Here is a 27072-nt window from a genome sequence, read left to right on the forward strand (position 1 = left end):
TTGAGACGTCAACAAATGTTTCATTTATTCAAGTTTTTCATAGCTTCAGCTGTGGCAGCATGTTAGCAGTCCTTAGATTAATATTGTTATATTCCACGTCCTCTTGAAGCATTTCCTGTTCTATTCTGACTGGTGCCGAATGGTTTATTTCAGAAAGCTACAGAAGAAGCCATTATATCACTTAATTTTTCTTCCTCTCCAGAACAGTTTCCTTTAAGCCATTATAGACTTCCTGAATGAGATATCCTTGCAAACACTTGTACATTGATTCAAGGAAGCCATTGTTCTTCCTACTCCTATAGATTCTTTGAATTCTTGCAGCAAGTGAAGCTGGTGAAACTTCCAGTGTTTCTGTGAAAATGAAACAGAATGACAAAAACAAAAAACTAAAACATAGTATTGTCCCAAGTCTCCTGACCAACTAAAAGCATAATGACGACCCAATATCAGGCTCTGTTTCAGTTGCTACACTTTGATGCATAGATGTTGCAAGTTCGCTCAGTAGTATGGAGACTTCTTAAAACACTAATTACGCTGTGAACTTTGAATATTTTATGATAAAATTAGTATAAGAAAATTAATAATAGGCGGTATTTCTGTGTCCAGATACAATATGTCAGTGAATAAGTATGAATACATATAAATATAAATCCAGTTAACCAATTTCACATTTAGTTTCTTGTTGAACTTAACTCAGCTCTTAAAACTGTTGGTGGATCTCAACCACACAAGCTATGTAGTACATTTAATGGTGGGGTGATGAGGCCTCACCTATGCTGACACAGTTTGCACCCCGTCCCCACGCCCCCCCATTTTATACCATTGAACTCCATCTGAGGTAGACCTAGCTGCTCCCCCTTAACATCTCAGTTTACATTTCCTCGCAGCTGAGGACAGACATGAAAGGTAGGCGTGTTCCTGTCGTTTGTTCTCGTTTGATCTGTGTGGGCTTTGTTTGGCAAAGAGCTGGGTAACCCACCCCTCAGGACCTGCGATGCCCTCTTGAGAGAAAACATCAATCACTTGTCGATAATCAATGGCCAAGCATGTCAGCGCCTGCTGATGTGGCAAAGCTACAACCACACCATCCCCAAGATATATATTTTACAAATAAGGGTGTTGGGGTGATTATGAATGTTTCCTGCAAAAATCAAACACATTATGACTTTTAAGGCTTATATAGGACATTACATAGGACTGACCAATAATAGCCGGTGTTAATGAATCTTTAGTCAATATAGTCTTCAATCAATATTTAAATTTAAGTTTAATTTTAAGCCATTGTCAAATATTACACTGACTTTTCATTTATCGATAAATCTTTTGAAATCTAATATATCAAAATGATTCAATTCAATTGCGGACGTCTAAATTACTGCATTTTCAAACCAAGGTTCCTGTGTGATTAACAAGAGTGCATAAATATGTCAGAGTGAAGCATGTATTGCTTCCGGAGTAGTGTATCTGAGACCCAGGGGAGAAAGACAGTTTATTTTTTTCTCACAACATGAACGCCACCTGCATTTGACGGCTGCAGAAATCAAAAACCAGGAAGGAAACTGTTGAACAATAATGAAAACAGACCAAATTCACGTTTTTCTGAACCGCTTTTACAACACTGGTACACAATTGGACCACTGGCCATTTCTGAGTAGCCTACAAACATTTTGAAAGTGACTTTTCATACAGTGAATCATAATTTAACCAGGCAGGATAAATATGTTTCCCTGATCTGCTTGTTTTTTTATATTACGGTATATAAACACTAACAAAATACCGTCATGTATTAATCATGTACGTATTGTGAAGTAACAGGATCAATAGTTAATCTAACAAACCCTGCTCAATGATCTGCTAATATTTCACAACGATAGTGTGTGTACATTATCTTTTGTTTCGTGAGCATAGAACACTTCAGTTAACTGCCTTTCCTTGTAAATATTGTACAAGTAGTGTCACCCTTCCTAACTTGACTTATTCCATATTAGTGGAAATGAAGATTATACATCTAATTCTGGCCAGGTTCCAGGCACACTGACCAAGCATCCTTGGCTGAAAAATATGACTTTCGCTGTGCTGTAGTGCTACCAATGTGTCATGGATTCGCAGACACTACATGCATATTCCTCTTTAAGACTCTTGGGGTCTCATATCTGTGTTTGTCTTGGCTGCTGGGCAGCTCCCAGAGGAGACGCTGAGGCACAGGCCAATTTGCTACCATTGCTTTAAATCGCTCAGCTCTGCTGAGAAGCTGCACACTCCCAGGTCTCCCACACGTGCAGCATCAGCCATCCTGCAGGATCGAGCACCACAGCGCTGCAGCTGCCTGTCTCAGACCCTGCTCTTTATCCTTCTCTTTCCCACTCCCTGTTTTCATTCCTCAGCTATTCTAACCACAGACAAGGACAATGTGTTCCTTTCTTAGTCGAGTATCTTAAGTAAGTCGCGCAGCCTTGAGCAGTTTAGTAAACATTTCACCCTCGATTGTATGCAAGCTTTGTCTTCTGTCAGGTGAGAATATTGAGATCCTCAAAGCAATATATTATGTTGGAATTATTTTACCAATATGGAAGAGGAGTCTGTTTTAACTGTATATTCTGGATCATAAACAGCTGGATATGTAATATACATTTTACATTCTAATCCCATTCTAGTCTTGTGTCCAGATGCTTCAGTTAAACAAAATCCGTAATTGCATTATTTGTCACAATCAATTAGGGTGTCTTGTGATGCAAAGAGGTTTCTGACTCTTACACTTCCTGTATTTATATATCGTGATCCTGTCTTTGTTTACAGAGACAGATGGTTTAATCAGTGTTGTCACTGATGGGTAGTGAAAGACCTGGGAGTGTGAACACTGAGGTCTCCCTACTGAAGGTCATAAGAGGTGTGGGAGGAGCTGGGGGGTGGGGGTGGAGTTTTGAGTGGTGTGTTCAGAATCCTTGGACTGATGTTATTTACCCTATGCTCAGTTTTTGTCTAAGCTAATCTGCTAATAACTGATAATAAGTTTTATTTACATAGCGCCTTTACCATACTCAAGGATGCTTAACAATAACAATACAATACAATGAAGCAGTGCTCACACAGCAACAACAGCAACAGCTAGACAACAACAGCGGGAATGTTACATTCTGATAGACACATAACATTCCTGAAACAAATGAGTTTTCAGTTGGAGCTTGAAGATGTTAACAGACTTTACCTCTCTCAGACTGTGAGGAAGTGCATTTCAGAGGGAAGGCGCTGTCACATGGAATGCCCAGCCACCCATAGAGCAAAATCTGAATTTGGGTACAGTAAGAAGGTTGGAGCTGGATGGTCTTAGTGCGTGGGCTATGAGGATATCTAGAGCTACCAAGAGCTGGTAATCAGAGGTGGAGATTTCAGATACAGAGAGTACAAATCCGGACCAAGGTTTTGTTTCAACCAACCAGTTGAGTATAAAGAGTCACAGTCACAGAGTACTCAACTGGTTGGTTGAAACAAAATCTTGGTCTGGATTTGTACTCTCTGGACCTGAAATCTGCTGGTAATGGGGGTGATGAAAGGCTTTTTATACAAAAAATGTTGGTGCAACAAAAAAGAAAAAAAAATGTCTCCTTGAACTTCAGTCAGGTTGTTGCTGGTGATGAGTTGACTTTTATTTTATTTTTAAAAAAGAGGAATCTGTCTTCAAAATTTCGTAAGTTTTGGTTTCATTGTTTACAGGCATATCTTAGCTTCAATGGCTATTGTTATTGTTCCTTGAAGGACACGTTAAAAATGATCAATTCTCAGGGACATCATTTGACAGTGACACTGACCCATCATGTCATTCAGAATTTTGTGATCGGTAAATTTGGAAATAGTTACTGGAAAGATATATATATATTGTGAAAGCAGAAAATTTCTGCTTATGTTTATTTTCTTAACGGAGAAAGATTGATAAATTATGAAGATGGTATGTTTTTCAAATCTGATTCACCCATCCAAGCCAGAGGCGACAGTGGCAAGGAAAAACTCCCTGTCAGGAAGAAACCCTGGGAGGTGCCAGACTCAAAGGGAAGGCCAACCACTTGGAGCCGGCAGAGGAAGTCAGATTAACAGAGACATCAGAGGCAGGAGAGCAAGACAAAACTACATCAGTGGCAGGAGGGCAGGCAGGAAAGATGTCAGAGGCAGGTGGGCATGTTAGAAGTACATCAGTGGCAGAAGAGCGTGCAGGCAGGAAGGATGTCAGAGGCAGGAGGGCAGGACAGAAGGATGTTAGAAGCAGGAGGGGAGACCAGAAGGATGTCAGAGGCAGGAGGGCAGGTTAGAAGTACATCAGAGGCAGGAGGGCAGGCCAGAAGGATGTTAGAGGCAGGAGGGCAGGCCAGAAGGATGTCAGAGGCAGGAGGGCAGGTTAGAAGTACATCAGAGGCAGGAGGGCAGGCCAGAAGGATGTCAGAGGCAGGAGGGCAGGCCAGAAGGATGTTAGAGGCAGGAGGGGAGACCAGAAGGATGTCAGAGGCAGGAGGGCAGGTTAGAAGTACATCAGAGGCAGGAGGGCAGGCCAGAAGGATGTTAGAGGCAGGAGGGCAGGCCAGAAGGATGTCAGAGGCAGGAGGGCAGATTGGAAGTACATCAGAGGCAGGAGGGCAGGCCAGAAGGATGTCAGAGGCAGGAGGGCAGGCCAGAAGGATGTTAGAGGCAGGAGGGCATGCCAGAAGGATGTTAGAGGCAGGAGGGCAGGTAGCTGGGGCATTACAGGCAACTGGTTAGGTAGGATATCTTGCTTTTTGGGGTCTCCAGGCAACACACCCAAGGAAGGGTTGGGGAAGTAAAAAATTGCCATATCTATTTATTACAATTACATAAAAATTGAATTGAAGAATAAAATTCTGTAAGGTTTAAAGACATAAAGTGCAGACATGTCAGATAAATTTTTCAGTGCAATTGAAAAAAATGCCAGACTGAGTTCTGTCTGTCAGGAATCAGCCATTTTTATCCATGAGAGCAGTCTTCAGTATCGCCTGCTGACTCATTCTTTCGATACAGTAATCAAACAATAAGGCTGCCACTGAGGTCCCGTGAACTTGGCACGGGAGTCAAGGAAATCTCTGGCCAGTGGTGGACATCAGGTTATGTGTCAGCTGTGTGGCTTTGCTGGGTCCATGTGCCCTGGAAGGCTAAAATGGGGACAGACAATGCTTTGGGAGGCTCACAATGCCTGCATTGTATTGCAACGTGCTGGAAGAAAAATCCCAGGTCAACACCAGCTTTAAACAGATTTTAATGGAACAATCCGCAAAATAAAAAAAAATGTTCCTTCAGTCTTTGTCTGGAGGACTGCAGAAAATGACAGAACACGACAGGTTCTTTTGCCTCTGGAAATCATCTACAAAGATGTCTATTCACAGTCTTTTACACTGACTCGTAAGTGGGCCACATCAAAAATATTTCCTGTTTTTACTTCACAATGGGTACTGGAATACAAAAGGTGACTATTTTCTTATTCTGAGTTAACGGGACACAGGTGGACCATAAGGAACAGGTGTATAAATGTTAGGCAAGTTTTCATGTTGTTTTAATGTGAGTTTTTACTTTACTGTATAGCTTGAAACATAGAGCTGCGGCCAGAAAACTACTCCGATGGGCTGTTGCTCTTCCAGAGATGTGTGACCCGTTTAATCTTCCCTTATCACAGTATGTTTGTAGCATAAATATCTTTCATAAATATTTCCCAAGATGGAGGAATGTTGTGTCTTTTTGCTTTGCAGAAGTAAATTGCAGAGACTCATTATTGCAGTCTGACTGTCATATTTGTAATGACCACAGACTCTTCTAAAATTATCCAAAAATTCTAAAAGATAATCCTAAAATTATCTCTTTGTCAAAATGCCTGCAAGTTTACATAATTATTTTACCCCACACGATGAGAACAGCAGGTGTTTAGAATGAATTCACATAAATATTTTATGGGACAGTCCCTCCTCCACTAACTGGAGGAAATTTCTGGTACATCCATCCATCCATCCATTTTCCAAACTGCTTATCCTACTGGGTCGCGGGTGGTCCGGAGCCTATCCCGGAAGCAATGGGCACGAGGCTGGGAACAACCCAGGATGGGGGGCCAGCCCATCGCAGGGCACACTCACACACCATTCACTCACACATGCACACCTAAGGGCAATTTAGCAACTCCAATTAGCCTCAGCATGTTTTTTTGGACTGTGGGGGGAAACCGGAGTACCCGGAGGAAACCCCACGACGACATGGGGAGAACATGCAAACTCCACACACATGTGACCCAGGCAGAGATTCGAACCCGGGTCCCAGAGGTGTGAGGCAACAGTGCTAACCACTGCACCACCATGCCGCCCCTATTTCTGATACAGTACATACATTTCATACAACTGAACATATGTTATGATACACTGTGACTGACAGTGACAATTAAATCACTTTTTAACAAATCGATAGCACACTGTGAAAAAAGAACTTTTAACTAAAACTTCAGAAATACTGGATAGAAATATGACTCTACGTGTTTTTTTTTCCTTATAGAAAATGTAAACAGTACTAAGGTGTAGCACATACAGTGTCTGTACAGGGAGAATAAGCTCACAAACTGAGAACATGATTTTATCTGTTAATGCTTCTGAAGGAGGACTCGATCTCTTCTCTCCAGAGTGCCATTTAAAGTGGAGTGTGGTGGATTGTCAGCAGAGAAATTTGGTACAAGCCAACGGGGGCCATTTTGTTTATGAAGAAAAAAACATATTGCTTCAGTAAAGAATCATTGTAATGGTACATTCACATTCAGCGTTTTCAGTGAAAGATGCCCTTTCCTTACACAATTAAATAATGAATAAGAGCCTCATTATTATTTTATATGATTTGACTCTATATTATTCATTAAATAATTTTGTAATCTGCATTGTCTTGAAGTCTTCGGTCTTGCTTTATCATAGAGACCCTTTTGATAAGCTTTAGTACATTTAATATATAAAATATTGGTATAAGCTGCTAGTTGTTTTGATATTCTTGTAAAATCCATGTGACAATAGAAACATTTCAAACTGCATTCATTTGATTCAAACTTGCATTTGACTTAAAAAATGACTTCTCCCATTTTCCTTCAGACAGACGAAGCTGATTTTCACTTCAAGAAATGTATATTTGGGTCAATGGTTGGAGAAAATGTCTATCCACTGTGAGCTTCACGAGAGCTACACTTAAACTGACATCTGGTGACAGAGCATTGTCATTAGTCTGTCTGTGCCGGGATTTCAGAAGTAACTTAAGTTTAGAGATTTAATTCCTCAGGTCTTTTTTTCTGCAATGAAACAAAATACACAATCTGTAATACAGACGCTCCTCTACTTACGAACTTTCAACTTACGAACTTTCAGATATACGAAAAAAGGGGACTGTAAGTCCAAATTGTGTTCATTGGACTCCCGTTTCCTGTCCGCAACATAATTTTTTTTTCCGTGCGCTAATTCCGCCTAGTACGACTTCTGGCCGCTATTCCCCCCATGCAGCAGTGTAGCGTGCGTACTCCCAGCATCCTGGTTCTTTGTACTTGTGTATACTCTTAAAATGATGTTGAATAACAACTTACAAACATTTCAAGTTACGAACGGCTGTTCGGAACGCATCTCATTCGTAAGTAAGGGAGCGTCTGTACTTAACTTCCTAGAAATTTTACCTTTTTGACTGTAGAGAAAGGGTACCTAGCTCCAGTCCTGGGGGGCGGGAGCCCTGCACATTTTTGTGTTTCCCCTCATTTAACACACCTGATTCAACTCCTTGTGCTAATTACCACACAGCACTTGAGCTGAATCATTTATACAGGGAAAGAGGTCATCTACGCAGGGCTCCGGCCCTCCAGGACTGCAGTTGGGCACCCCTGCTGTAGAGCAAATTTAGATTTTGTCGAAAGCTTCTGAAAACAGAAAATAGTTTGCTTCAAAACATCTCATCTGGAGGAACCTGATAAAATACACCAAGTGAGTTCGGTTGAAAATTCCCTAAAATCAGTGGCCCTACTTTGGATATAAAGGCTGAGATGTTCCTGGCACAGCAGATTAACCACACAATGCAGCAGGGTAAAGGCTGTGCGAGCCAGTGATCCTGTCCTACCCATCTTTTGTGAGGCTGGATTTGAGAGCTTCATTTATCCAAATGATTAGGTTCACAGTTGACTTCCTGACCATCCAACTTCCAACCATTACAATTATTGTCCAGACAGCCAGAAAGCCCAGCTCTGTCAGCTATTGTGACCGAAGAATTTCTTCTAAGAAATGGGCATCATTTATTGTCCATGGCCTCAACCTGTCCTGTGCTTTTTGATTTAAAGACATTAATTATTCCCTTCTGATGCACAGTGGTACAGTATATGGAGAAACAAGCCGCAGATAAATTTGCTGTGAACTAGAGCCTTTTAGGCTGGGAGTGCTCTGTATTTCTACTCTTGATCATGTAAGTATTGATCTGTTCACTGTAGTGCAAGCAGAGATTTTGTTGAAAGCTTCTGAAAACAGAAAATAGTTCGGTTCAACACATAAAATAAACGGGAAGTTAACGCGTCTTCCATATCCCAGATACGGTTAAAAGAAACAATAAATCTACAATTTATTAATATTATTGTCGATGTTCCCGAGAGGGAATGTTCCTAAGTATGTCTTAAGTGAAAGTAGGGTGAGACACAGCGTCAGCATTAGCGAGGTGAATGGTGACGTACCTATAGGGCGGTGGGGACAGAGGAGGGGCGCATCGCTAAGTCTCCGATTTTAAGAAGCGCCTCAGGAGAGCGATCCTACTTATTTCACAGATTTGAAAAGAGCCTGGGAAACTGAATGTAAACGGGGACAGTTGTGAATGCAGTTTTTATACGATGGCATCTGCCGGTAGATCGCATTCTTTAAAGCTAGCGCTTTTCTTTTTCTTCACGTTTACCCACGTTGCAGCTTTTAACCTTGATACTGAGAATGTAATCAGGAAAAACGGAGAGCCGAACAGTTTATTCGGATTTTCTCTGGCCATGCATAGGCAATTAAAACCTACTGAGCGGAGAATGTAAGTTGATGATTTACAAGTATAGTGTTTTGTACTGTATGTCTGCCTGTCTCATGCTTTTAAAACTTTTGGGAAAAAATAGTTTAACAAGTGTCGTCTGTGCTAATTAACCTGAAATTACATGTTGTAATTTGGTAAAAGGTAGCAAGTTTTCTTTTGTAAATTTGCATTATAATATATTACTAGTCTGTCAAGTAATAAGGTAATATAATATAAATATATGTAATGCAAATACTTCCCCTAGTTTGTGTGCGTATCAGCCGTCCAATATCAAATGCTCATACTACGGATTTAAGTAGGAATTAAGTATGGGAAAGCGCCGGGTTAATTATATGTGCAGCATAGTTATTCAGTAACAAGGTAACGAGTATTATGTATTAGGCTACTGAAGACCTTCAGTGGACGCCCGTGAAGTTTCAGAAATAATGAGAAATGTTGTGCAGTATAACAATGAGGAATTGATATTCAGATCGCGGCGGGCTCTTGAGCGTGGGGGTAGTCATTGTACGTCGCATACCCTTTGACAAGGTTTTCGGTGTGACTTTACAATGCCTAGCTGAAAGTCCTTTATGCTTGCGGTTTTAGTGAATTACTCATGCATCTTAAATAAGCGCGTGTTAAATGAACGAGTTGCGTTTCTCCAGGTGCTGGTGTAACGTGATGTGAAATAACCTGCCGGTATGAAACAAAACATGCACTCATGTCTGTTATGCTCATCTGTTATGTATTAGACTATCTCTAACGTTAACTTTCTCCTGTTATGTTGGTTTGGTATCTTGGTTGAACGGGACACCTTGTGTCTAGTGCTATTTAAACCATGATGTCCTTGCAACGATTTGTTTAATTTCTTATTGCTACAGCCAGTGGTGTAGGCCTACCTAAAATTCTGGGGCCCTGACAAAATGTCACCTGCTACTTTTGTGCCATTTATTAGATTTAAGACGCTTAGGCTGCAGGACCTAAGATTTCTTCGCGTCTGCTGCTGTGACAAGTGCATTAAGTCCCAGCAATAATTATGGATCCAATGTCGGGTAGGACTGTAAATTGAAACGCCGTGATTTTAGTGCAAAATTTTTGTCTTGTTAATAATATGCAAAAGTAGGAACTGTGAGGTAAATCAAAGCCTACTGGATTCGGTCCTTGTTTTGACATTTTTTTTTTGTTTATAAATCATTCAATTTAGAAGTCTTTTTTTTTTCTAGTGCCTGCATGACACTGGGAGCAAGAGTTCACCGTTAGTTCCAGTGACTGCTTAAGTATGTGTGCCAATGGGGGAGGGTGATTATATAGCAAATACTATAACTGACAGCTGTGTGTGCTTAAAAAGCAGCAGAGAAGAAACCTTTTCACAAGCTTGTGGTACATACGTAGAATTCGATTATGTGCTAGAATGCGTTTAATGTGCAGATTATAGATTAGGAACAGCGACGCTTAGGTATGGATCACCTCCACACAGCCAGATGTATGCAAGACAACTGCACTCTCAGAGAAAAAGAGCACCAGTTTGCACCTTTGCTTGTCACTAGGGCTGTACCCTCAAGGGTCTGCCAGTTTTACCCTTAGCTGTAGGCAATTGTACCTTTCAAATTACAGAAATTGACTCTAAGGAACATTTTGTACCATTGTACATTAATGTTGTTTGTACCTTGGGCAGTCCCATTTCTGAAAGGTACTTCCCCAGTGTCTAGTAAAGCTAGAAACGTTTTTGTTTTTCAGACAGTGTATGCGTGAACAGTGAGATTCATTAGAAGTTAGCGGCAATGAAGGAGGTTCGTAAAGTAGCGTTTTGCAGCAGTGGAGGCATAGAGATGAGAAGAAACAAAAGCTGTGGTCTAGAGCAGCTAAACATCAAACCAAAGGTTGCGCTTCAGGAAATCTGGTTGGCTGTGTCTGTTGCTAAATGCTAAGTAGTAGACTTTATGTAGTCAGCACTATCATGCTTTTTCCTATTGCTTTTTTCACTGTTGCTTTTGCTTATTCTCGAAGGGCCAAGTTGTCAGTTAACAGTATTTGTTCAGTGCAAGTCGAACAACAACTAAAACCATTCATGCAGGGGTGTTGGAAATAAGGGGGGGGGGGGGGGTCGTAGAACCCTCCTTTTCCAAAAATAATGAACAAAAATCTATTTAGGTTACGATACTGGAAAAAGTCAAATTGCGATATTTTTTGGTTTTGTAATACCCGTTCATAACGGTGCATTTTGCTATTTGATGTGTTTCTGTCATGATACAGATGAAACAGATAATGCGAATTAAGAGCGTGTTCCTTAACGTTCATTAACATGTGAATCGGCGCATTACAGTGGTGAATTCGCTGCGTATGCAGATCGAGGACGAAATATATTCCGGTCTACGATTTCATTCAAGTATCAAAGAAAATCATTTTATCCTATGGATCAGTAATTTTTTGTTATATTTAGTTGTGGAACTGCACCCTAAACAATGTTAGTTTTATTTTAGTTGATCAAATGTATGTTGTTTAAAAATCTTTCTTGCATCGCGTCATTTCATTTTGTGATTATTGTATCTGTGCCCATTGCGACGTTGCGATATGCATCGCAACCCATCCCCGCTGCCAGCGCGAATTCGGCTTAATTATACATTAACTGTGTGAATTACATACTGACTCGTGGTGCATAATATTCTAAGCATGTTTTTAAGCTTCGCAGCCTCTGTGACGTCGTTTTCCACTCCAGATCAGAATCAGAATAGAGTTTATTGGCAAGTATGTTCACACATACAAGGAATTTGCTTTGGTGGTAGATCAGAACAGAAGTCATTTAAGGTTACCTTTCCTATAGAACAGGTCTATACATTGTCCTTTTATTAAACAAACTAAATAGCCTTATGTTATTTTTCTTATTTACACAATAGCTTGTCATTTTTTGTCTCTACACGGTCGCGCGTTTACAGTTATCCTCTGCTCTCTGTATCGCGCATGGCGGAGTTCCGCCCCGATGCGCACGCACAGACACGTGCGTGAACACACAGGTGAGCATACTCCCACCAGTGGACAGAGAGCGCGCGTCGGAAAATATATCGCGTCAAAAATATCTGTGTTTTTTTGACTGCCGTTATTAAAAGAAACACATGAACACCATGAATCCTGCTGGTGTCTGTGCCCCCCAAGCTGTAAACCAAAACGAAACACTGGTATTGATGCTAATATAAATAGATAGACGAAATAAAATATGATATAGCAATGGAACTGAAAAATATATATATACATATTTAAGAGAGTGCAAGCTTATACTCATATGAGGAAGTAGTATTCGAGCGAGTGTTCCTGACCTTATTGATGAGGCGGGCTGCGGTGGGGAAGAAACTGTCTATACATCGTGATGTTTTGGTCTCAATGGACCACAACCTTCTGCCAGAGGGGAGAGTCCGAAGGAGTTTGTGACCAGGGTGAGAGGAATCAGCCATAATCCTTCCTGCTCTTTTCAAGGTCCTGGAATCGTACAGGTCCTGTAACAACGGAAGGTTGCTGCCGATCGCCTTCCCGGCAGAGTGAATGATGCGCTGTAGTCTGCTCTTGTCCTTGGCAGTTGCATCAGGCTACCAGACGGTGATGGAGATGGTGAAGATGGACTCAATGATGGCATTGTAGAAGTGCACCATCATAGTCTTTGGCAGACTGAACTTCTTCAGCTGCCTCAAGAAGAACAAACCTCTGTTGAGCTTTTTTGGTGAGAGAGCAAATGTTCATCTCCCACTTGAGGTCCTTGGTGCTTGTGGTGCCCAGGAAGCAGAAGTACTTCACAGCGGTGACTGGTGAGCCGAGCAGGAAGATGGGAGGAGGTGGGGAGTCCACAATCATCTCCACTGGCTTCAGGGCAGTGAGCTCAAGGGTGTTCCCTTTGCAACAGGACACCAGGAGATCAATCTCCTGTCTGTAGGCAGACTCATCCTCATCAGAGATGAGTCCGATGAGGGTGCAAATTTCAGGAGCTTGACAGACGGGTGGGTGGAGGTGCAGCTGTTTGTATAGAGGGAGAATAGTAGAGGAGAAAGGATGCAACCTTGCGGGGATCCGGTGCTGATGGTCTGGGAGGCAGAAATATGTTTCTCCATCTTCACATGTTGCTTCCTGTCGGTCAGGAAGTCTGTGATCCATCTGCAGGTGGGGTCAGGCACGTACAGGTAGGAGAGCTTGTAGTGCAGAATGGCCGGGATGATGGTGTTGAAGGCGGAGCTAAAATCCATGAAAAGGATTCTTACATATGTTCCTAGGGAGCTGCGGTGCTGGATGATGAAGTGAAGGGCCATGTTGACAGCATTATCTACAGATCTGCATGGGGTCCAGCAGATGGTCAGTGGTGGCTTTGAGGTAGTGCAGTACGAGGAGCTCAAAGGTCTGTAGCAATGGGTCTGTAGTCATTTAGTCCTGTGATCTTAGGTTTTTTTGTGGACTGGGATGATGGTGGAGGTCTTGAAGCATGCTGGTCCATGGCATGACTCTAGTGAGGTGTTAAAGATTTCTGCGAACACAGGAGTCAGCTGGTCAGCGCAGTGTTTCAAGGTGAACGGAGAGATGGAGTCTGGACTTGCAGCTTTGCGGGGGTTTAGCTTCTTAAAGCCCTTGTTAATGTCCCTCTCTTGAATATGAAGAGAATGACCCTATTAAGCATGCAGTTCTTCTTTTACTTTCATGGAAAAAAAAACGTTGCCAAAGTACATGCAACGTGTCCTAACTATATAAACTGTATAACTTTGTAGAAAAAATACATAACTTATATAGAACACGTGTGAACACATTTTTGCTTAGTTGCACTAAGAAGTTCTACATTCTTTTAGTCAAAAAAATGCTGTGGCTTTTGAGTATTACCTACCACGTGTTATTTTATTCTTGTGCTTTTAGAGGCGAAAACCATTATGCACTGATTGTTTAATTTATATACATTGATATTATCTTTGACTAGTCAAGCCAACAGAGAAGGAGGAGAGAAACCACAAGCTAAGAGTAGATTCCGCGGCTCCAGGGAGCAGCTGCAAGGGCTCTCTGAGTAGTAGACAGCTGTAGAAGAAATGAGCACATCTGGGGGGGTTTTGGTGAGACCCCCCCCCTCCTGCAAACACACACACACACACACACACACACACACACACACACACTGTGAGGCCATAATTCACCATAATTCAGTATTCAACCGTGCTGTTGTCCCTCATTGCCCTGAACAACCGATTTGGCTTCTCACTTGGAGTGTGAATTGAGTACAGTGCAAAAAAATGGATGCTAGGCTAGACTGCATCATGGCCTTCGCCTTTGGCTGCCCCTCTTCACAACTGCATGTTTTTGGAGGAAACCCCAAATCCCGGATGCCACTGTGCCGCCCCATACTAGCAAAACATTTAAAAAATTCCTTCAGATTTCATGATCATTATTCCAGTATGGTCAACACAGTTGCCATTTATCAGAGCTATTTGGAAATGGCAATCTTTCAGAATTCTGACATTTGGACAAACCGGGGAGTGTCATGAGCTCAGATTCTTATGGTTTTCTCCCAGCATGCCCTCGCAAAGTTGGCATTCCAGCCTAGATGGACGGGCAGTGTTTGCTTGAATACGCATCCTGTACCTGTCAGTCTTAACTGCATATTCACTAACAGGTCACAGTGTGTGTAAATATATATTCTAATACTCAAGAATGTGTTGTAGACTGTGGTTGATCCTGACTGAACCTAAATCCTATGTTTTAAGAAATAAACATTTAATCAATTTCTATGAATTGCATTAATTTTGTTGAGGTGGACCTAAAAATTGCCTGGCCAAGCTCAGCCAAGGTGACTAAATATATTCCTTTTGGGAAAAACAGACATAGCACATGGGTTGTAGATTAAAAGCTGCGACTTCTATCTCCATAATGGAAATTTTGTTTCTCGGCATTGGGCAGACTTTGGACGTTTGAGTATTTGTATTGTGGTGTGAACATGTCAATGTTTGCTCACGCTTACCTGCTAAATTCTGCATGCAACACTGAAAGAACATGCAGTGACTCTCACCTTGTATCTGAGACTCTGATAAAGGAACCCCTTCTTCTGTGCCAGATTTACCGTACATACTGGAGTGGGTAAGAATTCACACATGTGCAAATAAGTCCCTGAGCAAGATGTGAAAGGCTGGTGCAACACATACAGACTGTTAGAGCTTTAATAGCTACTATATATAGTGGCAAACAATTTTGCTGCTGTAGGCCTGCTTTCTGCTTAGTGACACTTCCATTATTTATCATCTTATGGCAGACAAACTTTTCTTGTTTGACTTCCACAAAAAAATGCACATTGAAATCAGCTAAAATGCAAACAAACGATGACCACAGCAAGCCAGAAAATGAGGGGCTGCCTGTGCGGCACACTAGCTACAATCAATACACAGCGCAAGTGAAACACCGAAAGCACAGCTCCATTAGTCGGCTTCTGATTAAAGCTTGTCTGTCAATGCATCCATTGATGCCGGCTGTAAAGTTCAGTTAATTTTGGATTTTGATAGAATCTTATTTTTGTTGCCTCTGTTCCATCTATTCATCTGAAGTCTAGCTTCGTATCCTGAAAACAGTCACAGGAAGGGTTTGCAGTCTGCACACGAGATAATAATTAGCCAAAGTGTATGTTACTGGGGAAGAAACCAGAATGCCTAGCCAACATAGATACAGAAACACACATACACAAAAATTACGTATCTATGCCTTTGTGGGGACTCTCCGTCCATTAAAAACCCTAATCCAACTATGACAACCTTAACCCCTACCCAGCCCTGATATTAACTATCAATAAGTCAGACTGTGTTTATATAGCACTTCTGCAAACTCAATGCAACACAAAGTGCTTTACACAACAAAAAAACAAAATCAACTCATCCTTATTGCCACCCTCTTCCATACTATGTAAAACAAAGGAACGAAAGATATAAAAGAGAATTATAAATAAATAAATAAATAATAAAAGAATAGACATGACAATAAAAACAGGAACTTATAATAAAAACAGGAACTTAGGAAACAGGAACTTGGGAAATACTATCATAATATGTCAGAAATTTCTATAAGGAAACACTAGAGGCAGATTAAAATATAATGAGTAAGTGAGTAATATAACTAATCAAACAAAATACTTTTGGCTATTGTAGTTCGATCATTGCAGGTTTTTTTATACAATTAAGTTTGGAAAAATGACCCCACGAGGCAAAAGTATTAGGTTTTTATCACATTGTGAGGGCATTGCCCCCCCCCCCCCCCCCCATATAGTAACATTTCTGCATCACGTCTGCTGGAGTCATGGCCGGCTGCTTCGACAGGCTCCTGAGTTCCTGTGCGGGCCCCTGGCTCCCAGTCTTGCCCTGGTCTGGGGGTGTCTGCTGGCAGCCCTCCAGCTCAGTGAAGTACAGCACATGAGGGCTGAGTTGCAGCAACTGCGTGCAGAAAGAGGACTTCTTGTTCAGTCCCACAAAGAGACCTTGTGGTACCGACCCATTTGTATGACTGGCCTGAATGTTATCGCAGAAGCGGCCAATCCAAACACAAAGAAAGGGGCCTCTCTCACTGTGACAAATCAAGCTGGCCAGTGCTATCAGTCAGCTGTGATGACATGGTTGTCTTTTCATCTTTTTTTCAGTGCATAGTCAAAGGCACAGTAACTTTCAGAAAAGACTAACCCAGGGTTTACAGTCATAGATGAACAGACCCTTTGACTGGGATCCAGTACATTATGACAAAAAGAATTGAGTATTTATCACTGTATGCTCTCCACACAGTGCTGATTATGATATTCTTTTGAATGATCGATATTATGGGCTTCTGTGTGGGTAGCCATTGTTCTGGCACGGTGGTTAGCCTTATTACGTCATACCTCTGGGACCAGGGTTCAGGACTCTTCCATGGCTCTGTGTGTTTAGTTTGCATACTCTCCTTGTGTCATTGTGGGGTTTCCTTCAGTTTCTCCCCCAGTCCAAAAACATACTGAGGTTAATTGGAGTTACTGTACCCAATTGCCCATAGGTGTGAGTGAATGGTATATGTGAATGTGCCCAGTGATGGGCTGGTGTCCCATCCTGGATTATTCCATGTTTTGCATCTATAGGCTCCAGACCAGCCGCAACTCTGAATAGGATAAACAGCTAAAGAAAATGGATGGATAGATGGGTAGCCACTGTCAGTTTTTGAAGGGCTGAATTAATTTCAATCATAGCATTGCAGGATCAAAATCAGTTGGTATTATACCCAGTATGTGGTTAACTTTTTGCAACACAATAGCCTTGTTTCCACCAATGCGGTGCTGGTGCTGGTGCCGGACATTTTCCCAATCTGGCACTGGTTCCACGCGTTTCCACCGCGAAAAATCATTACATCGTGTTTTTTTATTCTGTGAAAAATTAAAGATTGATCTGCTGGTCAGATTTCATAGTAAAGTATAAATATGTTACAGGTTGAATAAATAAAATATTTTGGTGTTCGAGTGCTGAAGAAATCTTAAGTTAGTTAACCCTATGTTACTGTAATAGCCTTGACTCTTCTGGGAAGACTTTCCACTAGATGTTGGGACATTGCTGATGGGATCTGCTGCCATTCAGGTTGGGTGATCAGATCCCTTTCTGTGAACTTCTGTGGCCTCCACTTTGTAACTGAACTTGCTCTCAGGCATTTCCACTTCACCATCACGTCATCTGTGGCCAAACAGAGTAGCTCTACCAAGCATAGATTTGGTAAACTGCTCAGTTGGAGTGATGGCATCCTATGATTATGCCAAGTTGCAAGTCACTAACTTCTTCAGTATGACCACCCATTCTACTACCTGTTTCTTGTTGGTGACTGCATGTACATGGTTAATTACACACCTGTATCATTTTATCAGGGTGGAATCTGTTATTGTTAATGGTTTTATTTTATGGAAGTAGATGCTTCCTGTTAGTAATGTGATTTTGTAGCATTTGAATATGCCAGTGAAATATGATTGTGTTTCAGTACTTTTTAATCCAGAATATTACAAATGTCAGTAATGTAATTTTGTTGCATTGGAATACAGTGTATGTCTGTGTGATATAACTGAATTGCCATACTTTTTAATCCACAATATTACAATGCTCTGCTAAAAAGCTGAGAATACGTAAACAGGAGTTACATTGAAACTGTCAAATGAAGCACTGATAGCTTGTAAAACGTGATTGTATCCTCAGGCTGCTCATTGGAGCTCCTCGGGCCAAGGCCTTGTCCAATCAGGGAGCCAACATAACCGGAGGTTTATACAGCTGTGATGTCACCACCCAGTCCAACGATTGCAAACGCATTGAGTTTGACAATGAGGGTGAGCATTCCACAGACCCACAAACCCACACTGAGCCCCACCTAGGCATGTGACGTTAACCCCCCGGCTTGTTACAATGCTTGATTCACTGAATCTTCAATATCGAACATGTTTAAGATTTTTGTGTGCGCATAACCAAAACCCATGTATCAGAATTCTACATGCTACTGAAGCACCTTTTAATATCTTCCTTCATTATCAACGAACACAGTGGATCTGAATTTGGAGTACAAGGAGGATCAGTGGATGGGTGTCACAGTACATAGCCAGGGACCTGGGGGGAAGATCGTGGTAAGTGGGGGCTGACACTGATGGATTAGCCTCCCTGGGGGGGCGTCCTTTCTCAGTCCTTGGCAATGACGGCTGATCCCCGACACCTGGCCTCTCCCTGCAGACCTGTGCCCACCGCTACCAGCGGAGGCTGTTTGTGAACACAGCCCAGGAGTCTAGTGACATCATGGGCCGCTGCTATGTCCTCAGCGAGGACCTCAGCATTGACGAGCACTCTGATGAGGATGGCGGCAACTGGAAGTTCTGCGAGGGCCGATCCAGGGGTCACGAGAGGTTTGGGTCCTGCCAGCAGGGTGTATCTGCCACCTTTACCAAGGACTTCCACTATGTGGTGTTTGGAGCTCCTGGTGCCTACAACTGGAAAGGTATGAGTACCAGGTGCCCAAGAATTATTGGAGGAGATTCTGGCAATACAGTCTTCAGATGTGCACTAATGTGATAATGACAGTCTTGAGACTTAACCAACTTAAAGAGAAGTCGCTCAGTTTCAATACAGGTATCATCTAGGATAAAGATGAAATCTTTCATATCCATGAAAATGTTCCATTTGCATCTCCACAGCTTACCTGATAATTATTTTGTGTTCTTAACAGTAAAACCCATTGTAGTGACCATTTCCATAAAAACAATGTAGTGCTTTCTCTGTTTTTTGGTGTGAATCAGAAAAACATTTAATTGTCTAATTTTTCACTGCATTGCTAATTCAGTGTTTATGTGCAGTGCATTTATGGTAATTTTTGTATATGTAATGTAAAACATTTGAATATATTTTATATTTATCATATCTTTCTAAGTTAACATTACCAGTTATTGCTCCATACATGCAGTTCTGAATACCTAGACCAGGTTTTTCCCAGTTCCAGTCCTGAAAGGTCAGAATCCAGCTCAGTTCCTTGCTCAAACACACCATCATCAGCTACTTCCCAGTTTTGGTAGATGTGTTTCAACAGGGAAATCTGCAAACGGTGTTGGATTCTGGCCCTTCAGGACTGGAATTGGGGAACCCTGATTTAGACCATCAGTTCATCACATTTCTGCATTGATGATCCACTCCATCTCCACCTTCCATCTTCACCGCTCCAGGGATTGTGCGAGTAGAGCAAAAGAACAACTCTCTGTTGGAACAGGGTATTTACGATGACGGGCCCTATGAAGTTGGGGATGAGAACCAGTTGAACACTGAACTTGTGCCAGTGCCAGCTAACAGTTACTTAGGTATGTTGGCACTCAAGAGACGAGGAAGCAGCTGGTGTGGGGGGGCTGTGGGACCCCATGCTTTCCTGTCTTGGAAACCTCTCCCGTCACCATACTCTTGTCCAGTGTCATACTGATGTCCAGAACTGTGTTTTGTGTGCCTAGGCGTGCTGTTTATGACAACTTTGTCTGATGCCAACCCTGATCAGTTTGTGTACAAGTCGCTCCCCCCGCAGGTTAACTGGGAGAAAGTTCTTGATGTCATGGCCAATAGCTATTTAGGTTTGTGATATATCTCAGATGCATAGAACCTGTTCCTCAGACCCATTATTCCACTGTGGTTGGTCTTCTATATGGTTTCCCATTGGAATGTAATGCATGCTTAATACATCATGCCATGCCAGTGCTATATGTTGTATGTTTTGTAGCTGGTTAATATATTGTTTGTCATAACCATCAAGCTATTTATCTTACTGCTTCATGTCACTGTAGGAACTGTTTAAGGTGCACTGTGCATGTAGAGCATATAATTAATTGTTCATCGTGCAAAGCATATTACTGGGTATTTACTTCCATTGTTCCAGAATTTATCTTTTTTCATTCACTCATTGTTCATTTAGTTGATATTTTTTATCTGGCCACTTTGTAGAGATAATGCCATTAACCAGCTTCCACTTGTCAGGCTTCTCTCTGGACACTGGCCACAACATCACCAAAAAGGGCCATCTGACCGTGGTGTCTGGGGCTCCCAGAGCCAATCACAGTGGAGTGGTGGTTCTGCTGAGGAAAGACGCAAAGGCCCCTAACATGCTCTCTCCAGAATACATTCTGGAAGGCCCAGGATTGGCATCCTCCTTTGGTTATGATGTGGCTGTGGTGGACCTCAACAAAGACAGGTTTGTGATGTGATCATTCATTTGTCAAACCTGTACAGGGTTATTATGCCATTTGCCAAAACTATGTGACATAATGTTCCATTAAAAATTAATATTTGTGACCCGTGCTGGCAAAATGAGTCGGAATGAGTCAAAAATGTCAAAGATTTTTTTTTTTGACAATTTTTGTCAAAATTGAGATTTTCCCAAAAATGAGTCCATTAAGTCATCATCTATCGATTCCAATAATCAAAATAGCAAATAAATACCTTGAAGCATCATAATTTGAATGTTTTGTACGGGCTTTGTCTTCAGAAATTAGTCCTTTATCTTAAATTTTCTTAGAAAATCTGTGTTTTTCTCCACTCACTCGCGGCATGACTGGGAATCCCCCCACCGATTGGTTGGTATCACCATGAAGCGAGGCTCGCCTACTTCCTAAAAATTTGCATAGAATTTCCAATGACATCACTCTGAACCAATAGAACTCGATTTTATAAAGCCCTGTTGATGTAAACAACTTCTAACGGATTTAACGCGGTCATTTTTTGTCCGATTCCAACAAACCATACATAATTTTGAAGGTTTTAAAAAGGAGAATAATAAATTATTATTATTACTATTGCTATTACAGACTGCTTTATTTAAGCACTGAATATTGGGTTTAACTTTTCCAGTTGGCAGGATATTGTGGTGGGAGCCCCACAGTTCTTTATGAAAGATGCAGAAGTTGGTGGAGCAGCATATGTTTACATCAACAAGGAAGGGAAGTGGGACACTATTGTCCCAATCCAGCTCAATGGAACCAAAGACTCAATGTTTGGGCTGGCAGTTGAGAACATCGGGGACGTGAACCAGGACTCGTATAACGGTAGGATTGTCTTTGTTCTGAAACACATAACTATCATCTGATTTGAGAACAAATGAAGAATTATTTTGCGCACTAACCACAAACTGCGTCTCTCCCACAGACATTGCGATTGGAGCCCCTTATGATGATGCTGGTACAGGAAATGTCTATATTTATCATGGGTCTCCCGAAGGGATCAAAACCAAGCCATCACAGGTCATTATCTTTGTCTAGTCTACAGAGCACGGACTTGAAACTGACAGTTCATATGGCTGAAATTGATCCCCTATACTGTGACAGAAAGCAGTGGAGTAAACAGTAGTTAGGGTCATAACTCTGGTCTGTCTAAATAATTCAACAGAACGTTAATTTGTAGATTGTTAGATTTTGCTACCTGTGGAGGAAGTCCTTGGTATGCTTTGCCAAGCTAGGGGGGTGTCAATTGCACACTCGTGATTATTGGCCACTCTAAATTGTTCAACTGATTTCAGGTTCTTCAAGGAAAAAATCACAATATCCAATTATTTGGATACTCTCTGGCCGGAAACATGGATCTGGACAAGAATTCTTATCCGGACCTTGCTATAGGATCTCTCTCAGATGCAGCATTTATTTATAGGTAATTTATTACTTAAAATAAAATAACATATAATGAACTGTCTCCAATTTCATGACTTCCATTGATCTTACAGGGCAAGACCGGTGATTAGTATTAAGAAGGAGCTAAAAGCCAACCCTACGCAAATTGATTTGACCAAGAAAACATGCGGTAACAGTATATGGTAAGACCATATGATGATGATGTCATTTTAGAGTGACTTCCGAATTTAAATCGTTTTAAAGTTGTGTTAATTTGTATAATCACACTATAATTAATAAAATATATTTTTTTCTTTATACAGCTTGACGGTGGAAGCATGCTTTACTTACACAGCAAATCCCAAATCTTACAATCCCAAGATCAGTGAGTAAACTGTCCTCATTATCATCAGGATATGGAGCTCCTTATTTGATGAGCTGAATGATTGACGCCTCTGAACCCCTTCCCCTGCCAGCCATTGCCTACACCTTCGAGGTGGAATCCGAGCGGAGAAGGCTGGGACTGACCTCTAGGGTTACCTTTCTTAAGAAGTCCGCCAGGGAGCCAGACTTTCTGTTCAGTGGGACGCAGGACCTTCGAATTAAGAATGGGAAGGAGTGTGTCCAAGCCAAGCTACAGCTGCAGGTGCTGCTGAAACTTCATGTGTTTCTGCTCTCTGGCCAACTCGCATGGATGTTTTCAGAGTTACTCACTGCTTTTTTGGTGGCTTAGGACAACATCAAGGATAAACTGCGGAGCATTCCCATTGAGGTGTCAGTGTCCATCCAAGGTATAAAACGCAAGGAGAGACAAAACTCTCTCCCGGAGCTGGTTCCTGTCCTTAACTTGAATCTGCCAGACAAGGCCATCAAGGAGGTAAATGCAACAATGGGCTGATACTTATTTCAAAAGGATATTTTTTGTCTGTTTCGACCTCTTTCAGCTTTGAAAGCTTTCAGCAGTGGTGGGTAGGGTTCTGCTAACCCGCTAATGTGTAATTATTGAAGCTAACTTTTTTCTTAACCGATTAGCGGTTCTGCTAACTTTGAAAACCATTAGCGAACTAATTAGCTTCCACTAAATTTAGTTCCGCTAACTGTAAATCCACTAACCTTTATTTGCTGGTAAACAATGTTTAACCATCAAAAACATTTGCAAATCCTAAAATCACACATATTTGTTCCGGTGTGTTGTGAGTGTGTCTACAACAGTCTCACACGTTGTTGGCTGACTATGTGTAAACACATGGGTGTTAGTTTTGCTGCTACTATTCATACTAATGGCATATTAGCGCAAAGAAAGGGCTGCATACGCCGAACTGCTTCTTGCTTTGCGGTTAAAGGCGTTTGACATTCATTGGCATGTGAAACGGCGGTTCTACTGCTAAACCACTACCAAAAAGGTTACAAAAGCTGCGCCGCTTAAAATAGAAGCACCCTGTCAGGTTTGAAATAATAACTTTCTGTTTTGGCTTTCGGTCCGGGTCTGTATGGGACAGCTTCTGGGTCCGGGTCCGGACCGCGGTCCGCCTGTTAGTGACCTCTGCTATAGAAAATAAGAAGTTATGGAAGATCTATGGATTACTGGGTAATTGCAGTTCGGTTCAAATAAAATCATCCTGTGAACTTTTTTTATAGGTCAGCTTTTTAAAGGAAGGCTGTGGAACTGACAACATCTGCCAGAGCAATTTGCAGTTGGATTACAAATTTTGCTACAGAGAGCCCAATCAGGATGTTTTTCCTGCTCTGCCTAGGCAAGTATGAAGCCAAATGCAATGAAGAAACTGGGTGAACTCTTAAGTGAAACAGACAAAATACAAAGTCTGTATTTCTTTTACAAACCATACAACCACTAGTTCCTAGCATTGCTCATGCAACTTTAACTACAAACTAAAAATAGACAGATTCGCTAGTTGTATGCTACTTCCCAAGCTACGATTAAAGAATTAAACACATAAGTGAACAGATGTAACTGATGAAAGTGTACTAATATTAAAAGTGATATATTGACACTGGGGGGCGGCATGGGGGTGCAATGGTTAGCACTGTTGCCTCACACCTCTGGGACCCAGGTTTGAGTCTCCGCCTGGGTCACATGTGTGCGGAGTTTGCATGTTCTCCCCATGTCGTCGTGGGGTTTCCTCCGGGTACTCCGGTTTCCCCCCACAGTCCAAAAACATGCTGAGGCTAATTGGAGTTGCTAAAATTGCCCGTAGGTGTGCATGTGTGAGTGAATGGTGTGTGAGTGTGCCCTGCGATGGGCTGGCCCCCCATTCTGGGTTCTTCCCTGCCTCGTGCCCATTCCTTCCAGGATAGGCTCCGGACCCCCCCGCGACCCAGTAGGATAAGCGGTTTGGAAAATACATGGATGGATGGATGATTGACACTGCCCCAAAGGAAACAAACTCAAGAGACAACATTGATACAATTAAAGTAATTAATAACATCCGTAATATCCATGGGAAGAGTCCTTTTATACAAATTATGTGGCTTGCTTTTTTAGTGAGAATGGGGTACCAGTGATATCCCTCAGTGATCAGAAAGACATCGCTTTGGAAATCACAGTGAAGAACAGGAATGGGGATGACGCTCATGAAGCCAAACTGGTCGGCACCTTCCCCAGCTCCCTGTCGTATTCTGCCTTTCGCTCACAGAAGACTGGGGTGAGACTGACCTCTTCTATCTGTGATGATGTGCGCGGGGGGCTTCTGCTCTGCTTTTGGGGTTACAGTGTAACATGAGTGTTTATTCCAAAGGTGATCTGTGCAGCCAATCAGAATGGGTCACAGACAGAGTGTGAGCTGGGAAATCCATTCAAAAGAGATTCAGAGGTAAGTCTTTACTTAGTGTTCTGTTTTTGAGAGTATTGCTTACATATTCTTACTACAAAAAATGTTTCTAGGTTACATTCTATGTTATACTGAGCACAGCTGGCATTTCCCTGAACACTACAGAGGTTGAAATTGACCTTCAGCTTGAGACGTGAGTTGCTTTCCTTTGTTAAGCTTTTGAGCTTTCTGATAAGAAGTATTACTTTGTATGTTAAACGAGACTTCTGCAGTTATAATTCAATATATTGTATTTTTAGTAAGACATGGTGACTTTCCTTTCTTTACAGGACTAGTGAACAGAAGAACCTGGGCATTGTGAAGGCCAGGGCCAGAGTAATAATTGAGCTGCTTCTATCAGTCACAGGGTAGGAATGTTTGTCACCAGCCTTTTTAGTATCAGAGACAGATTAATCTATTGTGTGTCCAAATTTAGAGTTTTCAATGTGTTTTCTTCTACCCCAGACTTGGCTAACATAGTTTCCCTGCTGCTTCTCAGAGTGGCCAAACCTTCCCAGGTCTACTTTGGTGGTGTCGTGAAAGGAGAAAGTGCCATGAGATCTGAGGATGAGATCGGCAGTTTAGTTGATTTTGAGTTCAGGGTAATTCTCGTTTTTATAGCACTGTCCTGAGTAGTAGCATGCCTGAAAGCATACCTTTTAAGAGCCATACAAATAATGCATGCATCAGCATTTTGGAGAATAATGCCTGCAGACGTGAAACACTTTATACATAAAGTTTTGCCAATGTTTATTGACTAGATAATCAACCTGGGGAAGCCGCTTAAGTCATTTGGCACAGCCTCCCTGAACATACAATGGCCCAAGGAGAACGCTGTTGGCAAATGGATTCTGTATCTGGTGCGGATCAGCACAAATGAATTGCAGGAAATTCCTTGCTCTCCAGAAAGTGAAATCAACCCGCTACGACACATACAGGTATCTCTCCTTGGCCATTGAGTCCTAAAAAGTGGAAAAGTGGAACAGTAAACACCAAGCATTGTTTTCGTTTTCCATGTTTGCTTTGACTTATGTTCAACCGTTATTAATTCATCAATTTTTTTTCCAGGCATCCAACACATTCCGCAGAAAACGCAGCATTGAAGAAAAGACCTCAGATGAAAGAAAAACATCACTATCAGCAGATAAAAGGAAAACTCTGGTGAACAAATTTGTGATGTTAATGCTTATTTTGACTTCACAGGAAATTGATAGAATTGTTGCGCTAACTTGAAATGGTGACTTTGTTTGCAGACATGTGAGAGTGGGGCTAGATGTGTAGCGATAAGGTGCCCCCTTCAGGGCCTGGACAGCAATGCAGTTATCGTATTTCGGTCCCGTCTCTGGAACGGCACTTTTCTTGAGGTAGAGCCGTCACCAGTTCAGCCTTGCATGTTATAATATCGTGTGATATAATTCAGTTTTTGGGGTACATTTTTTCGCCAAATTGAACGTACAGCCCAAAATTCTATATGAAAATGAAGGACTTTACCTTTAAAGAGCCTCTCATTTTTCACAGGACTATGCATCCCTTAGTTACCTTGACCTCATTGTCAAAGCCTCACTCAGCCTGGATACTTCTGCCACAAACATGCTCCTTAAAAATGCAGAAACTCTGGTAAGACAAAGTATGCCTCATGTTACTTAAAATTATTGTTGTTCCCATCCACATGTAGAATGACCCTATCAATAAGTACGGTATTCTGTGCTGTATTGTTGCAATGTAAATGTCTTGTTTTGTCCCCCTTAAGGTTTATTAGTCTGACTTAGTAAAAGTACCACCCCAAGTGCGGCGCTGAAATCGCTATTTCAGGTTTGCTTCAATTTTAGGTGAGACTGACTATATTTCCGGAGAAGACGGCGTCCCACTACGGGGGTGTTCCCTGGTGGATAATGCTGGTGGCCATCCTGGCAGGCATCTTGATGCTGGCGCTGCTGGTATTTATCCTCTGGAAGGTAAGCAGCAGCATGTCTACATTTTCTGGTGAGGATGTGGTTTCCTGTAGCCACCTGCGTGCAAGTAACATCAGCCGGCGAAACACCGAGTCCGCAGTGTCCCAAACCTCTGAAATGCACGTATCTCCTTGACTGAGCCTGTTCACAGCAGCCCATC

At 41.9% G+C, this 27072-nt stretch overlaps 1 protein-coding gene and 1 long non-coding RNA gene across 4 annotated transcripts in view; one reads left to right on the top strand and one right to left on the bottom strand.

The window, feature by feature from the left end:
• Positions 1–12561, bottom strand: LOC125749227 (uncharacterized). The gene is made up of 2 exons (XR_007399809.1): positions 12339–12561; positions 1–351 (listed from the first exon to the last, which is right to left on the bottom strand). It is a non-coding gene; the product is annotated as an uncharacterized LOC125749227 (long non-coding RNA).
• Positions 8740–27072, top strand: part of itga6a (integrin, alpha 6a) — a 20745-nt gene continuing 2412 nt past the window's right edge. For 2 of the 3 annotated variants that reach the window (XM_049026069.1, XM_049026077.1), the window contains exons 1-24: positions 8741–9048; positions 18216–18343; positions 18555–18634; positions 18738–18999; positions 19718–19849; positions 20511–20724; positions 21381–21574; positions 21675–21769; positions 22045–22172; positions 22246–22335; positions 22456–22517; positions 22609–22778; positions 22866–23009; positions 23771–23890; positions 24640–24795; positions 24889–24963; positions 25035–25114; positions 25251–25328; positions 25460–25562; positions 25722–25898; positions 26029–26121; positions 26214–26324; positions 26479–26577; positions 26790–26915. In XM_049026069.1, the coding sequence (XP_048882026.1) occupies positions 8867–9048; positions 18216–18343; positions 18555–18634; positions 18738–18999; positions 19718–19849; positions 20511–20724; positions 21381–21574; positions 21675–21769; positions 22045–22172; positions 22246–22335; positions 22456–22517; positions 22609–22778; positions 22866–23009; positions 23771–23890; positions 24640–24795; positions 24889–24963; positions 25035–25114; positions 25251–25328; positions 25460–25562; positions 25722–25898; positions 26029–26121; positions 26214–26324; positions 26479–26577; positions 26790–26915 (3099 nt within the window). In that variant the 5' untranslated portion in view covers positions 8741–8866. Of the gene's footprint in view, positions 9049–18215; positions 18344–18554; positions 18635–18737; positions 19000–19717; positions 19850–19993; positions 20111–20510; positions 20725–21380; positions 21575–21674; positions 21770–22044; positions 22173–22245; positions 22336–22455; positions 22518–22608; positions 22779–22865; positions 23010–23770; positions 23891–24639; positions 24796–24888; positions 24964–25034; positions 25115–25250; positions 25329–25459; positions 25563–25721; positions 25899–26028; positions 26122–26213; positions 26325–26478; positions 26578–26789; positions 26916–27072 lie in introns of all 3 variants that reach the window. The other variant, XM_049026088.1, reaches the window with a different exon arrangement.

The sequence above is a fragment of the Brienomyrus brachyistius genome, chromosome 1, assembly GCF_023856365.1.
Source record: "Brienomyrus brachyistius isolate T26 chromosome 1, BBRACH_0.4, whole genome shotgun sequence".
NCBI classification, from domain to species: domain Eukaryota; kingdom Metazoa; phylum Chordata; class Actinopteri; order Osteoglossiformes; family Mormyridae; genus Brienomyrus; species Brienomyrus brachyistius.